A 17,841-nucleotide genomic window follows, 5' to 3' on the forward strand; every position below is an offset into this window, starting at 1 on the left:
CGATCAAAGAGCGCTATTATAGTCGCATCTCCTCTAGCTTTTGCAAGGAGCTTCAGAGCTCCATGTAATTAACCGCAGACAGTTAATTTTTTTTTAATTCCATCATATATGTATCTATATACAGAACATTAAATCGATCAAAGTTTTGACATTAAAATAAAAATTTAATAGTTAATGGACATGACATTAAATTGATTGAAAATTGACTAAAAATTGATTGAAAATTGACTTATAATCGCCATAAAGTTGACTTCTAAGTCGACTTATTAACTGGCTGACAATCGACTATAGTCGAGTCATTTGTTGGCTGTTAGTCGACTTTAAGTTGACATTCAATCTGACTTTGAAGTCGACTTTAGACTTTTTCTGCCGACTGACAATCAATTAACAGTCGACTTGGTGCTGTTTGGGTACAAACATATATTCGACATATAAACTGCCAAATTAAGCAACGCGATATAAAATATGGGAAAAAATATGCTGGATATAACCTAAATTAAAATCCTGAAAATAGCATATAAAGCACCTCAACGATATATTCTGGACCAATTTAGGATGTATTGTAGACGTTTCAAGAGTTATAAAATTTCCTATGGACATCCTGCAAATATCCTTAGGACTTTGAAATAGAATCTCCTGAGGATATATCTAGGCTTTATGTGAGGCGCTCATTTACTATTCCTCAGGATGTACGAGGATTACAAACAGATATCCTCAGGATATTTCCCTATATCCATGTAGGACGTCCTTAGGAGATCCAAAAGACGTCCGTGTGCTGTCTGGGATTATATAACAATTTTTATTACTTTAGTTGTTTAACGATTTATTTTTATCCTAATATGTTGCTTACTTATTGTAACATTATTCTTTTAACATGTAATAAAACAAAGATAATTTAATATAATAAATAAATAGATTCTCAATAATATATTATCAAGAGACATGATAATGTCTCGCATTAATTACACCTCAATAATTGCTAAAGGAATCGAATTGTTACTAGGTTTTAAGGGTCGATACAAGAAATCTCCCGCGGGAATTACAAATTCACAACTATCCCACATCCCAAACAGCACCAAGTCGACTGTTAGTTGACTGTCAGTCAGCAGAAAAAGTCTAAAGTCGACTTCAAAGTCAAACTGAATGTCAACTTAAAGTCGACTAACAGCCGACAAATGACTCGACTATAGTCGACTGTCAGTCAGCTAATAAGTCGACTTAGAAGTCAACTTTGTGGCGATTATAAGTCAATTTTCAGTCAATTTAATATCATGTCTATTAACTACTAAATTTTTATTTTTGTCATTTCTCAAAAACTTGATCGATTCAACTTGATCGGTTCTGTATATAGATACATATATGATGGAATTTATAAAAAATTAACCATCTGCGGTTAATTACATAGAGCTCTGAAGCTCCCTGCAAAAGCTAGCGACTATAATAGTCCGCTCTCTTTGACCGATAAGGAAAAAGTAGGTTTGTGATACCAATCGAATTCGATTAAATTATTGTTCACGATTATCGTAACATCAAGAAAATTAAGTTTATTATCAACTCCCTCCTCCAATGTGAACTGAAGCTTTGGGTGAAAAGAGTTGAAGATACCCAAGACCTCACTGAATATAGAAGAGGGAACCGCCAAAGCTATATCATCCACATATCTATAATAGAATGGTAGATTGAAGGGAACTCGTCCAATTGCTTTATTTTCCAAATCTTGCAGAGTGATATCGGCAATGATGGGGGATAGGGGAGAGCCCATGGGAGTTCCGAATGTTTGTTGATATATTTTCCCATTAAAAGTGAAGAAAGTAGAATTTAATATAAACCGAACTGCAGTCAACAATTCGTCGCGGGGAATGCTGCACTTTTCTTTTATTAAACACCATCTCTTTGAGACGCTATCCAACGCTAAATCTAATGGGATGTTAGTAAAGAGAGAAACAACATCCAATGATAGTAATTTAAAGTGGTCATTTAACTGTACACCTGATAGTTTTTTGACTAATTCAAAGCTATTGGCAACATGACTATGTGCCCTGGGGATAGCGTCATAGATGATGTTATGTAAAAATGCAGCTAATTGGTATAGGGAAGTGTTGATTGAGGAGACAATCACCCTAAATGGGCAGTTCGGCTTATGAATTTTTGGTAATCCATAGGCTCTCGGTAACACACCATCAGTGCAGTTCAAACGCTTGTAAGTCATATCAGAAATGTAGTTATAATATTTCCATCTCACTAGCAACTCATGGAGATCATTAATCATTTTTCTAATCGGATTTTTACTTAAAATCAAATAGGTGCTTTCGTCACTAAACATATCTGTCATCTTTTTTAAATAAATCTCCCTGTCAAGGGCAACCGTGACATTTCCCTTATCCACTCTTGTAAAAATAACGTTGGGATTTTCCCGTAGGAATTTTTTAGTAAAGTTTGCCGCGCGAATAAGTGTCTCATCCTCCTCCGACACACCAAAAGAGTGGCCAGCTATCTTATTAATTATTGGGGCAGAGCGGTTCCTGATAGCAATTTGATCACCAATCGAAAGTCTTCTAATGTTATGTTCAATATTTTTGACCATTTCAACTATTGCTTTTTCATTACTTTCAATTGGTAAGCAAAAATTATTCCCTAGTTGTAACAGGCCTTGGATCTCTCTCGGAATGTCGGCGGAAGAAAGATTAATGAACCACCCATCAACTAAATCGAGAGCGGAAGGCGTTTCTTCGCGGTTAAAAACAGAAGGACTAAGGTCGATCATTACCGAAGTTATATTTGATTTTTTGTCAATCGGTTTAAACGAAAAGCAAGGTTTTACGACGCCCTCCGCTGATCGAGTGGCATCAGACTGGAGATTCACACGCGGCGGTATCGCGGGATGTGATTCGAAAGCACCATAATAGCAAATCGGTTGAATCTGACTATCGACAAAGAGTCGATGTTTATGGATCAACCATTCAGTTTTTTATCCAATCTCCGATGTTCACCAGTGAAATAGAAATGGAGGGACTTGCATTGTCTCGAAAAAAATTCATTACAAATATAAATCGGTAACCGCGAGTATACATAGCGGGTGGTTTTATATGTTTGTATGCGCAACGCTCGAACGCGCCTGTATGCATCATCGATCTCATTACGCAAAACGCTGATACAAAAACGATTCACAATCTAAATCTTCGCAATGATTTATCATGATACAAATTTTCGCCACGAGACACACATCGGCTAACATGAGGTGGAACAATGTCATTGCTTATGCAGCTCTTTAAGAATTTGATCTGCAAATTTGTTTTAATAATTTTCTTTTGAACATTGATCCACCTCTTAAGTGCCTCAACCGCGTTCACATCAAAATTACATGTTATTTACATTTTCCATGTAATACGAGAACGTCTGAAGTTGCTATTGGCCTTGAATCGAACAGGCTCGGAGCCCGACGAGGACCACCCTGAGAAAAGACCCTCTTCATATTTCACAATCCCATACATTCCAACGTTTTCGGAACAATTTAAGCGAGTTCTTCGTAGTCATGACACGGGAGTTTCTTATTTTGGTATTTTAAATAAACTTCGTAATTTTCTCAAGGTCTATAAAAACATAATGCCAAAAGATTCGTATAACAATGTAGTGTATAAAGTCTCGTGCAATGATTGCGATGCGTCATATGTCGGCCAAACTAGCACAGTTAAAAAAACGAATTTCTGAACACCGAAATCACATTCGACGAAATACGTCACAACCTTCGATTATAACTAATCACAGACTGGAATTCGGTCATGATTTTAATTGGGAGGAATCTGAGATTTTGGACAGGGAGTCCTCGTTGAGCAAAAGGCTTGTCTCTGAAATGCTGTTTATCAAGCGCCAAAAAAATAGCTTAAATTTGCAGTGATACAGAGGGCTTGCATCATACATTTGCGACGATAATCGATAATTTATCGAAAATATGAGGCGTTCGTTCACGCGTCGGTATGTTTGTTATCGTTGAGTCAACTGCGCATGTCCTTGGTTGAGTCCATGTTTACGTCCTGGGAGTCAATTGTGTATCACATTATTAAGTGAAAATTACAAAAGTGAGCAAATTTACTAGATTTGACTAATGAAATTATAAATATTCTAGTACATATGCTCACTTTTGTAATTTTCACCAAGTTGTGTGATACACAATCGACCCCCTGACAACCGAGGACATATTTATACAGTTCGTCATCGAATCTCGAATCGACATGGGGCGCACAGCGGCATACTATATTATTAATTGTAAAAAGCGCGGAATCTGGTGAGCCATGCTTCTAACTATTAATTTAAGCAAAAAAGCTTATTCACGTGTAATATCTTTCGGTATTTATTTTATTATTTTTATTCTCGATTTGTAAGATCTGCTATGACGTCGCATAGCATAACTATAGTATATTTAATTGACTGTTGGAAGCAGAGCGCTTACTACCCTGGCGAAAATAAAATGTAAACCGAGCGTTAACAAAGCATGAATTGGAGAGTAAATCTAATGTAACGGAAAAGTGACGGAAGCGTAAACGAAGCTATTAGAAAGCGTAAATTGAAACATCGGAACGTAAATAAAGCGGCTATTAAGTGTTAGAAAAGCGTTAACGAAGCGTCATCAAACTCTCCGACAAGCGTGAACGAAATATCTTTCAAATGTAAACGGAGCGTCATCAAACTCCTTAAGGAACGTAAACGAAACGTTATCGAACTCTCCGACAAACATGAATAACCCTGGCGAAAATAAATATCGGAGCGTAAGTCGAATGTAAGGAAAGAGTAACAGAAGTGTAAACGAAGCTTCTAGGAGGCGTAAATTGAAACAACGAAACGTAAATGAAGCGTTAACATTTCGTTTACGTTTCGTTGTTTCAATTTACGCCTCCTAGAAGCTTCGTTTACACTTCTGTTACTCTTTCCTTACATTCGACTTACGCTCCGATAATTATTTTCGCCAGGGGAAATATCTAATATAATTTTCAAAGAACGTAAATGAAATGTCATCAAACTTATTGGCGAATACGAATGAAATATTATACTCTACTATATTTATACTGTACCGTTAATATTGCACTTTACATTTTAAATAGGTAATAAACGGATTATTTTCGTTTATTCGCCAGACATTTACTTGTCCGACTTATAAAAATCAATTTAATATCTGAAGCTCCTACATCGAGATCAGAAATTAAATTGAAGTATATCTTTAATCTTATTTGTTAGTCTTTGTAAACTCTATATAATTTTCATAACTAAACTTAAATACGAGAAAGATAGCGCACGTAGCGGTAAACGAACGAACTAACAGATCCTTGCGTGCTCGCACGAAACTTTGACGTCCTTAAAAATATTTCTTTAAATTGTTAAAGTGTATGGAAAGTATTTCATACATGTTTTGTGCAGTGTTTAAGCGTTGAAGAAATGTGGATGAAGAGTTTCTAAGTAAATCAATCATTGAAGTGTATAGGAAGCGTATTGGAGTCCTTCGTTCACATTTTATGGAGCGTTTAGGAAGTGTAAATGAAGAGTTTCTAAAATGTCAATCATTGAATGTACGGGAAGCGTATTGGAGTGCTTCGTTTACATTTTATGGAGCGTTTAGGAAGTGTAAATGAAGAGTTCCTAAAATGTCAATCATTGAAGTGTGCGGGAAGCGTATTGGAGTGCTTCGTTCACATTTTATGGAGCGTTTAGGAAGTGTAAATGAAGAGTTTCTAAATGTCAATCATTGAAGTGTGTGGGAAGCGTATCGGAGTGCTTCGTTCACATTTTATCGAGCGTTTGGGGAACGTAAAGGAAAACATGAAATATTAAAGCGTAAGGGAAGCGTAACGGAATGCTTCGTATACACTTTATGGAGCGTTCGAGAAATATGCACGAAGATTTAAAATCGCGAAGAGTTAATGGGAAGTCAATGAAGCTTCTAAGAAGCGTTTATTCTGTTCGTTTACGCTTCTTTGACACTTCGAGAAGCGTTTAATTTTCACCAGGGTAGACCTCCGCGGGATGCAATTTAGCGTCACCTACGCGTCGAGAACAAATTCGTTTAATGTAACGCGTCACTATCTGTAATATAAATTGTAGTAATAATTGTAGTATAATTGTAATAAAAGTTGTTAACATCGCGCTGAAGAAGGATCAAAAGGTGATCCGAAACGTTCGTTTTTTGTTATTATAATGTGTTTTTTAATAAACTAATATTGAAAAAAGAAAGAATGTTGTTGCTTCTCTGCGCTCCAACTACCGCGCGTTGGCTCTTATGCCATTTTCTTTTTAATTTTTTGATTACTTGAGCCAAATCTCTAATTATTAAATTTATTTCTTTTAAGTTGTAATGACATTTCGCCTGTATTACTGAATCAGAGTTATGTATTTCATAGTAATTTACTCGCTAGTTTTTTTGTGTTATTAAGATGTCACTAGGCGTTTTACTCGCTTGCCTTCCCCCTTTTTTTCTCTCTCTCTCTCTCGATCCCGACTGCTTTGTAAAGGCACACGCGACAGATTATATCCATATAAATTTTATTGTAATCCATAACATTTGTTATCCCTCGCAAGCCAAAAATCCAAGATCAACAACAATAACCATATCATACCTAACCTAACTCACAATTTGGATTTCGTCGTGGGCTTTCATGCACGGATAGCATGGCTATTTTAACCACTAAGATCAGAGAGAAACCTGAGAGCGGCCACTGGCCTCCAGAAGCAAATTTCTCGACGCTTGATGCGCCGTCTGAGAAAGTGGACATGAACTATGTACGTTACGCTCGGTAACAATACATGGTTCGTGTCCATACTATGGTTCATATCCGAACTAGATAAGATGGACAGAGTCAGACAAAGACGGACAATCAATCGCTCTGGCTTTGTCTCACCAACGCATAAGCAAACCACGCGGCGAGCTAATAGCGATTTGTCTTTCCCGTCTCGTTTTTAACTTATTGATATTTCGAAAAGGATAAGAAATATTGGAAAAAGGATAGGAAATATCGGAAAAAAAAGTTTCACATATATATTTAAAATTTATATATTTATATATTTTTATATATTTTACTCAAAAATTATATTTAGGAGACGTGTTTTATTGTGTACATGTTTTTTATTTCTCATAATAAAATATCTTTATGTCATCACTTTTGCCTTCGCCTGCACCTCTACCCCGGCCTCTACCTCTACCTCTACCTCTACCTCTACCTCTACCTCTTCCTCTTCCTCTATCTCTCCATCCCCTTCTATCCCTCCATCTTCCTCTTTGGACAAAAATATTGTTAATTACAGTTTGCAACTGTTCTGTTTGCAACAAAAAAATAAATATATTATGTAATAAATATTATATTTAAAAAAATAAATATATGTGTATAATCAATATTATATTACCGTAATATAATATTAATATGATAAATATTATATTAACTCTAAGGCGAATTCTGAAATATCCGCGTGCAAGACGTTAAATATGACATATACATGACAGATAAAAACAATATGCTTTCTTAAATATATATGAAAGTGAGACAAAAAATCAGGCAAGATAAAGCAAAACATTCCGCGATTCCTTTTATTAACACTGTCAGTCGCACACAGATAACATGCGATATATGCGGCCATCAAAATGTTAATTATAATATGAATATTGGTTATAATATAAAATTTATTAATTTTTTACTTACAGTTAATATAATTGGCTCGGTTGTCAACACCGTCGGGGCCGTCGGAGTCGTCGCCGTCGTCGCCACCGAAGCTGCCGTGGCCGTCGGGACCGTCGGTGCCGTCGCCGCCACCATGGCCGTCGAGACCATCGGCCCCACCGAGGCCATCGTGGCCGTCGGGGCCATCGCCGTCGTCGCTACCGTGGCCACCGTGGCCGTCGGGGCCGTCACCGTCGTCGCCATCATAGCCGTCGGGACCGTCGCCGTCGTCGCCACCGAGTTTTTTTGAGATTTAAATTTGCTTACTTAAAAAAAATACATAAATGGATAAAAAATAAATTAAAAAATGAAAATTTACATTTTTTACATTAATATTACAAATATAATTATTAAATATACATTAATAAATTTATTTATCGTAAATTATTATATATTAAATTAATAATTTAAATTAATTTAAATATTTATATATTAATGGATTCTTATTAATTAATTTAATAAAATTTATCATTAATCAAATAAATTAATAAAAAATTAAACAAAAGAAAGAGAGGAAGTATAAATCTGTAAATATAATTATATATAATTATTAAATATTAAATTTATATATAAAATTTATAAACTTATATTATATACCTCACATATTTCTACAGCATATCTGAGGTGTCCTACCGAAAGTACAAGTAGATCTCGTTAAATTAAACTAAAAAGTCCTATACTATTTTGCAAACAACATCGTAAAATTTCAAGATTTATTAAAGAAAGAGATTAATTAAAGAAGAGCTGATGAGCACGTCTCATTCGTGTGGCTAAATCGTGGGATGTGCGCGCTAGGCGTGCCAGCGGCGAATAATAAAGCACGATAATAAAGTTTGGCTATACGCCGCCCGATTCTTATCTTTTCGTTGCTGTAATTGCTTGCAAAATCATATAAGACTTTTTAGTCCAGTTTGTACTTGTACGAGATATACTTTCAGTGGGACACTTTACATGAGACACCCTGTATACGTGACACATACTCGGATTTTCCATTGCTAGCATGTCAATATATAAAATAATGACATAATTATTGCACAGAGACCTACCTGTATTGCGTATCCACATATTGCATCTTACATCTTCCTGCTTTGGAAATCTGAATAGTCGTTTTCCATGCGATTTTCCATTCTTGCACTCTTTGTACACACATCTATCATAATAACTATTTACAGGGCACTGACTCGACATTGTTTATTAAAATGCGATGCGAAAAAAAAATTTAGAAATGAAGTAAAAAAATGAAAAAAACTTAAAAAGAAGAAATACAACACGTGAAAAAAACAAACACAGAACCGACACGATAGAAGTATACATATACGCGTATACGCGAAAATATTGACGGGTAATCGGATGCCGGATCAGATGTCAGATAAACGAAACGGCAACACGTGTTGCAAAACACACAGATTTTACAGATCGCTAAAAAGAATATAACTTTGAAAAAGAGAGCCGTGTATACAGGGTGTCCGATTCGTGAAGGACCAAACGAAAAGTGATGATAGATTGGGTCAAACTAAGAAGAAAAGTCCTCTACCATTTTGCAAAATTCGCAATAATTATTAAGTAATAAGCAAGAATGTCACATGAAGGTTTAATTTTTTAAATGGAACCCTCTATTTTTTATTATGTATTCTTATAGCTTATCTCGAGAGCTTTCCAAAACACTATAATAAAGTATTTCTTCATTGAGTACTTTTCGAGTAATGAGGCTGGAAATAATTCCTTAATTTTACATAAACCATAAAATATCTAGTAAAATATTCATTTTTCGATTATCTTACGATTACTTAATACTTTTATATGCAAAATAATGAGAGGAATCAAATAATAATATTTCATCAATTCGCATCCAGATTAGTAGAGAAATAAGTGTACTCTAATTTGTAAAAATAAAAAAATGTTAAACAGAACGTAATTTTATTAACTATCTCCAAATGTTTCGCGGATAAAAAATTGCTATTATCATAATTTATATTTCTAATTAATATATTCCATTCGTGATAAATCTACAATCATAAGTTTTCGCATTATTGTTAAATATATTAAATTCAGTTTTATAAATCAGTTTAAATAAGTTTAATGAATTCTTTTACTATTGATATTTTATATATTTTATTTTTTATATATTAATATTTTATTTTATTAATATTTTATTTTATTTTATGTCGATACGAATGATATCTTACTTTGATTTGTGTGCAACGTTCAAATATATAGTATTTAGATATTTATGCATTTTGAGAATTATAGCATTTTGAGAATTAAAAGTATTTTGCATTATATTATAATTAAATATGAATGAAATATGATTAACGGTATTTATTTATTTTTGCAATATTTAATTTTATATAGATTATTTCAATCTGTTTTATATCTGTTATTAATATGTACATATGTGTGTTTATTAATAAAGACACATATGTGTCTGACATTACAATATATGTATGTATGTATGTACATTTATTAATTCATTAATAGAAACATATAGATATATAGATTATAATAAATACAGATATATAGATTATAATAAATTGAAATATCGAAATTATCGAAATATCTAAATATTTAAATTACATATTGCAAATAAATATGGTTAATTCCCGACAAAAACAGCACGTGAAATCCACGTTATTACCACGTAGATTAATATCGTTGAATCCACGTGAATATTCGAGTGGATAATCCACTCAAACACGGTACTAGAATCTACGTGGAATCTATGTGAAAATTTCATGAACTTTCGAGACATATTACTTTTTTCATTTTTGATAAGTGAATATCTTAGACATTTATAAAAGTATATAAATACACTCGGCCATAAGAATAATTTTATTTTTATTTATATTTTATTTTTAATATACGCAATAAATAGGCTATCTCCCATTTATCCGTTTAATTTCTATTAAGGATTCAAATTATATCACGTGACGATCTCCGAAATTCTAGATTAAAAGCGCCATCGCATATGAAATATTGTAAGTACTCAAATTCCACCGGTCTCCGGCAGTCTAAGTCGAACGCGGCATGTGTGTACATCGCCTATGCATAAATTGTTAGCATTTAAAATCACGTGCGCAATTAATTGAATTTGAGAGAAACTATGTACAAGTGTGAAAGCATTGTGTGGATGTGCGAGTAAGAGTGCAGCTTTGGCTAATTAATAAATTCAAGACATTTAAGTGAATAGTGTTGTATCTAATTTGCGTTTTATGACGCAAATTATCCTGCTATTCCTTTCTCCAGTAGATAAAAACTGGGATCCTGAAGACCATTTCATCATCTATTCCTCTACAAAAATTTGGCGATCCTGCCAGGATCAAAGGGAACTGCATCATCAATTTTCTTTCGACTGCAACGCTATTCAAAGAACAAAGGAAAAATTCCAATCTCATGACGTCACAACGAAGCAGCCATCGTTATTTGCTTCTTCATACGACGAACCGCTCATACTCTTCGAAACGTTATGCGCACACACACAATCAACGCTTAAACCAAAACATACCGAACAAATAGACATTTTCGATAGACTCGACCTACCAGAGTTTACACTATTATGTAACGCATTGCCGCCCAATATGATATTCAGTACGAGTCGACAATAGAATGTCCCATCTTTCGCTCAATCAATCTGGATCATCGTTCGACCAAACAATTATAGAAAAAAGCTTCAAACAAGAAAATATATCAACCAATATGGAAGAATTCCAGGATATGGATTTAGCAGACTTGCTCTCTGATCAAATGCAAGATTTTGAATCTCTGAAACGCCAGATAGAACAAATTGCATCTCTTATACAAAATAACAAACCAAGCTCAGTTCTTTCATGTAGAGAAGGATACATGAAACACTTGTGGATTAAATGTCAACATCGAAATTCTCAAGCATATCGCATCGCCACTGACGAAGTGAAAAAGGCACTCACATACTTCACTAGGAAAGAATTTGCCACCATGGAAAACCTCATCTTCAAGGCCTTCGACTCTCTTGCTGAACGACACGCAGAGCTACAACCACGGGATGTTCCAGTAGCGACACCTCCCATGGCAGCTACAAGCCTCGGCGAATCTTATGTAAGGTTAGCTCGTATCGAAATACCGAAATTTTCCGGCAAACAAACCGAATGGCAATCTTATCGTGATACTTTTACCGCACTTGTAAAGAATAATCGCACATATGACAATGTAACAAAATTGTGGCATTTACGCACTTCTCTCAATGGAGAAGCCTTTGATCTGATTTCTACTATGGATGTAACTAATGCGAATTTCGAAGTAGCATAGGATTTACTTGTTCGACAATATAATAATACAATTGCATTAACAAATGCTCACTTGAATGCGTTATTCGCTATTGATCCTATAAAAAAGGAATCGCCTGCACTACTTAGAAATTTGCGTAACTCAATTACAAAGCATCTTGGAGCGTTGAAACAATTAGGCCGCAATACGGATGGCTACGACGACATTTTGATTAATCGCTGTTGTTTTGTTAGATTCACGCACCAAACGTGATTGGGAACTCTCGCTTACTTCCAATACAGAGTATCCAAAATTCGATGATCTTGATAAATTTCTCTTAGCTCGTATACTAGAGTCACTCGAAACATCGTCGTCCGAATCAATACATGTAAACAATCAAATGATTTCGAAGTCGAAAACAAAATTCCAATCATCATCGATCAAATCACATTTAGCTTCTAATACAGAAGATTCCTGTCAATTATGCAAAGAAAATCATAAGTTATTCAAATGTAAAAAATTCAAGCAAATTAGTCCAACAGAACGATTTGACTTAGTGAAAACGCATAAATGGTGCATCAATTGTTTGAAACCAAATCATAAAGTAACAGATTGCAAAAGCGATAAAAGTTGTTATAAATGTCAAAAACGTCATCATACATGGTTACATAGAGATGTAGAAATTAAATCAAAAGACGATAACTCAAACGAGACACAGCAACTATCTTGCGAAAGCGGTATGCAGATCGTAAACAAATCTCCAACTTTGTCACACTTGTCTTGCTCGACAACATCACATACAAATATTCAGCTCGGAACAGCTCGCGTTTGGTGTTTAAGTCCGTCGCAAAGAGCAATAAGAGTTCGAGCATTAATCGATCCTGGATCAACGTGGTCATTCATATCCCACGATCTCGCACGCGCGCTTGGCGTAAAGACGGAACAAATTTCAGAATCACTCTCTGGCGTTGGAGAATCCAACGCTGGGCCTGTCTCATCAGCCGCGCATATTCGCATTTCCGCTAATCATCATGGCCACTCATCTGTTCATACTACTACTATGATATTGCAAAAAATTACTTCATACAAACCTCAATACACGGGTGATTTATCCTCGTGGTCTCACTTGTCGAACCTCGATTTTGCAGATGACTTTTTTAATGATCCAATACATGTACTAATTGGTGCTAATCTTTATGGAGCATTTCTTCTCGATGGCGTACGCAAAGGTAAAATTGATGAACCCATTGCACAAAAAACAATCTTCGGTTGGGTTGTATCTGGTAATATGCAATGCCCAACCAAAGGTTTGAATAATGCAATTACTATTAATCATGTAATTACAAACTCAATGTTGAATTCAAATTTACAACGATTTTGGGAAATCGAGGAATTTCCACAGTCCAAATTACTTTCAGTAGAGGATGAAAATTGTGAAACCCATTTTCGACAAACGCATAGACGGACTGATGACGGACGTTATATTGTACAGATTCCATTTAATTCGGATCTTCCACTGCCAATCGGCAAATCTCGATATGTCGCTGAATCATCTCTGAAAACTCTCGAATCTCGTCTAGCAAAAAATGATACTTATCGCCTAATGTACTCGGAATTTATGAAAGAATACGAAACTATGAATCATATGAGAGAAGTTCTCCCGTCTACACAACCATCTAAGTTATCAGTCGAACCTGTGTACTTACCACACCATGCCGTTTTCAGAGAGAGCAGTCAAACGACCAAATTAAGAGTGGTTTTCAATGCATCCTCGAAAACTTCAAATGGCATGTCATTAAACGACTTCATGTACAAAGGCCCTGCTTTGCAGGCAGACCTAATAACAATAATGATCAATTGGCGTTCATATAAATTTGTATTTACTGCGGATCTCGCTCGAATGTATCGCAATATCTTATTAGATGAAAATCATGTAGACTTTCAACGCATTTTATGGCGTTATTCTCATACTGAGCGTGTGAAAGAGTATCAACTCATGACTGTCAGGTATGGAACACGTTCAGCGCCGTTCCTCGCGCTTCGTGTTGTCAAACAATTAGTAGAGGACGAAGGAAAGAGTTTTCCTCTCGCTTCACCAATACTTCTACACGATACATTTGTCGACGATCTTCTTTTTGGAGCACATAACAAGTGCAATGCGTTAGCCGCTCGAAATGAACTAATTCTATTACTCGATAGAGGAAAATTCCAAGCTCGCAAATGGACAAGCAACTCGCATGATTTACTTTTTGGTATAGATTCATCAGATCACGGGCTTGCCTGGACAGCGCCTACAGGTGAAAATGATGGCATTAAATTACTTGGGATTAATTGGAATCCATCTAATGACATGTTCGGATTTAAAGTAACTATTGACATTCCAAAGCGAATTACTAAACGCACTACACTTTCGTTAATCGCAAAGCTATTTGACCCTATGGGCTGGCTATCACCTATCATCATTATTGGAAAATGCTTCATTCAAAACTTATTCCGTGAAAATTATTCATGGGATGATCCATTGCCGGAAAACCTAACTCAATCCATTCTCGATTATTTCCATTCACTGAATCAAATAACTTCAATTTCTATTCAACGATGGACTGGCTTTTCACCAAGTGTCCGTTCTGTACAAACCCACGGATTCTCTGATGCGTCAAAAATAGCTTACGGAGCTGCAATTTATTTACGAGTTGAAGATTACAACGGCCAAATCACTGTTACTTTATTAATGAGCAAATCAAAAGTCGCTCCAATAAAATCACAAAGCATTCCTAGACTTGAGCTTCAAGCAGCCTTACTGCTAGCTCGATGTTTAACTTCAATTCGAAATGCAAGAGCCCTAACTCATGTACCCTTTCAATGTTGGACTGATGCAAGTATTGTTCTCACTTGGCTCAGTCAACATCCAGCAAAATGGAAAACGTTCATCGCAAATAGAGTGTCTGAAATACACTCATTACTTCCTGACCATACATGGCGGCATGTTCCTACTAAAACTAACCCTGCTGATCTTGTCTCTCGAGGAATGTCCGTCAGTCAACTGATTGACTCATCACTCTGGTGGCAAGGCCCACCGTGGCTATCACATTCACAATCTGACTGGCCCGAAAATTTAATTCAATTGCCCTCTAATATAGATCTCGAAGAGAATAGAAAAATTCATGTCACTTTCACTGTATTCGTTTTCGATCAATTATCCGAATTGTATGAACGTTGCTCTAAATGGAGTAAAATTCTCCGAGCAGTAGCTTACATTCTAAAAGCAAAAGAAATTCTTTCTCACAAAGTAAACAAACATACGAGTGATACAAAGCTCCTTACGGCAAGCGACATCAACGCAGCAGAACAACTAGTTCTAAAACATTTACAAAACATCCTATTTCCACTTGAATTATCAAGTCTTCAAAACAATTTACCATGTCCAAAGAAAAGTAAGCTCTCGTCTCTCACTCCATATTTGACAGATTCTCTTATTCGAGTCGGCGGTCGCTTAGATAACGCTGACCTCACTTTCGACAATCGGCATCCAATTATTCTAGCTAAGCATAGAGTTACAAAATTGATAATCGAAGATGTTCATAGAAGATGCCTGCATGGAGGCGTACGTTTAACTTTGAGTACTCTACGTGAAAATTATTGGGTGATCAATGCGAGAACTCTTGTGAAGTCTGTTGTTTACAATTGTTTGGAATGCGCAAAAGTAAGAGCGAAATTATCGCATCAAATTATGGCAAACTTGCCAAAGAGACGAATCACTCGACCTCCGCGTGCATTTATTGATTGCGGAATCGACTATGCAGGTCCGCTTCAGGTACGTCTTAGTTCTGGTCGCGGCCATAAATCCCAACCCTGCTACATTGCTCTCTTCATTTGTTTCGCAGTTAAAGCAATTCATCTAGAATTAGTATCGAATTATTCATCTGATGCATTTATCGCGGCCTTCAAACGCTTTACTTCGCGTCGAGGATTGCCCGAGAGAATGTACAGCGACTGCGGTACGAATCTTCGTGGCGCTTATGAGAACTGCATACGACGAGGCAATCTCAAATACCGAGTTTCGAACTTTATTAACTAACGATCGAATTATGTGGATTTATAATCCACCTGCAGCCCCTCATTTTGGAGGATTATGGGAAGCGGGCGTGCGCAGCGTTAAAGGACATCTTACGAAAATCTTGAAAAATCGAACTCCAACGTTTGAGGAACTAACAACAATACTTTGTCAAATTGAAGGTGTTTTAAATTCACGTCCACTTGGACCCTTAACTGACGATATAGAAAGCTTTGAAGCTCTAACTCCTGGTCATTTCTTGACAGGCAGTAGCTTGATATCAATTCCTCAACCTTCTCTAATCTATTTAAATGAAAATCGTTTATCACGTTGGGAGGCCATGCAACAATGTTTTGAAATTTTTTGGCGTAAATGGTCTACTGATTATCTAAACTCACTTCAGCAACGCACAAAATGGCGTCTTGAACAACCTAATATAAAACTAGGACAACTAGTTTTGTTGAAACAACCAAACCTTCCAGCCTCGAAATGGCTTTTAGGAAGAATTATCGAATGCATTCCGGGTCGCGATGATAAAGTTCGCACTGTTCGAGTAAAAACTGAGAACTCAACCTTTCTACGTCCAATAACTGAGATTGCACAATTGCCAGTAGCTTTAGAGTCTGATAACACCGATTCCGAATGCACTCGTTAATATAATATCGATAAGTTAAATTTATAAAGGTTCACAAAGAATTATACTTATGAATCATTATTGTACGATTGATTGATCAGAATTCACCTTTATCTTCTGTCTATGTAATTAACTTTCACTGAAATTCTATCTGTTCAATCAACTTCGATGAACTTGAATAATTAGTCACAAACAGCGAAACTCATTGTATTATGTACCGCACCGTAATATGTAACGAAAGTAAGCAACTACATGTAATATTCATCGAATCGTCCTATATTATTCGTTACTTTGATAATTATTTGAACCAGACGGTTCAAGGCGGGCGGTTTGTTAAGGATTCAAATTATATCACGTGACGATCTCCGAAATTCTAGATTAAAAGCGCCATCGCATATGAAATATTGTAAGTACTCAAATTCCACCGGTCTCCGGCAGTCTAAGTCGAACGCGGCATGTGTGTACATCGCCTATGCATAAATTGTTAGCATTTAAAATCACGTGCGCAATTAATTGAATTTGAGAGAAACATGTACAAGTGTGAAAGCATTGTGTGGATGTGCGAGTAAGAGTGCAGCTTTGGCTAATTAATAAATTCAAGACATTTAAGTGAATAGTGTTGTATCTAATTTGCGTTTTATGACGCAAATTATCCTGCTATTCCTTTCTCCAGTAGATAAAAACTGGGATCCTGAAGACCATTTCATCATCTATTCCTCTACAATTTCAAATAATCTGTTCCATATTCTGAATCCCAACAAGCGATCCAGATTATTAAACAAATTATTTTAAATTAAATCAGTTTATTAAATTAAACTGACTAAAGGACCGTCTACAATGAAAATAATATCGGTGGAGTGGACGGTGGAGTGGATGGTGGAGTAAGGCGTAAGACTAGGAGTAATGCGAAATGGAAAAGAACCATTCGCTTACGCCTTACTTCACCGTCCACTCCACCAATATTACTTCCATCGTAGACGGTCCTTAAAAGAAAAAATAAACTTCGGACCGTGTTAGTATCAGTTCTTTATATACACTTTGGTCCATATTCTGAATCCTCTTTTATCGATAATAGTGCTTCTAAAAGTGGCTTATAGCCAATCAGAAGGCTTATAAGCCACTTTTAGAGGCACTTTTATCGATAAAAGAGGATTCAGAATATGGACCTTTATGACGAAAAGTTGAATACGAGTTAGCTAATTTGATGCAGCGCCGCA

General features: G+C 35.9%; 3 protein-coding genes and 1 long non-coding RNA gene across 4 annotated transcripts in view; 2 read left to right on the forward strand and 2 right to left on the reverse strand.

Annotated features, from left to right (window-relative positions):
• Positions 1 to 7,974, forward strand: part of LOC145965249 (uncharacterized) — a 44,437-nt gene extending 36,463 nt beyond the window's left edge. Inside the window, exon 4 of the transcript XR_014436656.1 lies at positions 7,682 to 7,974. The gene's annotated coding sequence lies outside the window, so the exon portion shown is untranslated. The remainder of the gene's footprint in view (positions 1 to 7,681) is intronic.
• Positions 1,436 to 2,764, reverse strand: LOC145964920 (uncharacterized). Its single transcript, XM_083088072.1, has one exon. It carries the CDS (start codon positions 2,762 to 2,764, stop codon positions 1,436 to 1,438), a length of 1,329 nt encoding a protein of 442 aa, XP_082944198.1.
• LOC145965250 (uncharacterized) lies at positions 7,143 to 7,954 on the reverse strand. The gene is made up of 2 exons (XR_014436657.1): positions 7,680 to 7,954; positions 7,143 to 7,259 (listed from the first exon to the last, which is right to left on the reverse strand). It is a non-coding gene; the product is annotated as an uncharacterized LOC145965250 (long non-coding RNA).
• A 4,362-nt stretch (positions 7,975 to 12,336) lies between the features above and the next one.
• LOC145964921 (uncharacterized) lies at positions 12,337 to 17,321 on the forward strand. The gene is made up of 3 exons (XM_083088073.1): positions 12,337 to 15,750; positions 15,845 to 17,030; positions 17,298 to 17,321. The coding sequence occupies exons 1-2, from the start codon at positions 12,337 to 12,339 to the stop codon at positions 16,643 to 16,645; spliced, it is 4,215 nt and encodes a 1,404-aa protein (XP_082944199.1). The 3' UTR covers positions 16,646 to 17,030; positions 17,298 to 17,321.
• The last annotated feature ends 520 nt before the right edge of the window (positions 17,322 to 17,841 follow it).

This window comes from Camponotus vicinus, unplaced genomic scaffold (genome assembly GCF_025532165.1).
Source record: "Camponotus vicinus isolate PSW18456_S1 unplaced genomic scaffold, iyCamVici1.0 SCAF_14, whole genome shotgun sequence".
Lineage (NCBI taxonomy): Eukaryota > Metazoa > Arthropoda > Insecta > Hymenoptera > Formicidae > Camponotus > Camponotus vicinus.

What these genes read in the sequence shown, in the direction of transcription:
- LOC145964920 (XM_083088072.1), bottom strand. Translation starts at nt 2,764, where the DNA reads ATGATCGACCTTAGTCCTTCTGTTTTTAACCGCGAAGAAACGCCTTCC.
- LOC145964921 (XM_083088073.1), top strand. Translation starts at nt 12,337, where the DNA reads ATGATTTCGAAGTCGAAAACAAAATTCCAATCATCATCGATCAAATCA. An exon ending in ACTATGCAGGTCCGCTTCAG is followed by an intron (nt 15,751 to 15,844) that starts GTACGTCTTAGT and finishes ATCTAGAATTAG; the next exon opens with TATCGAATTATTCATCTGAT.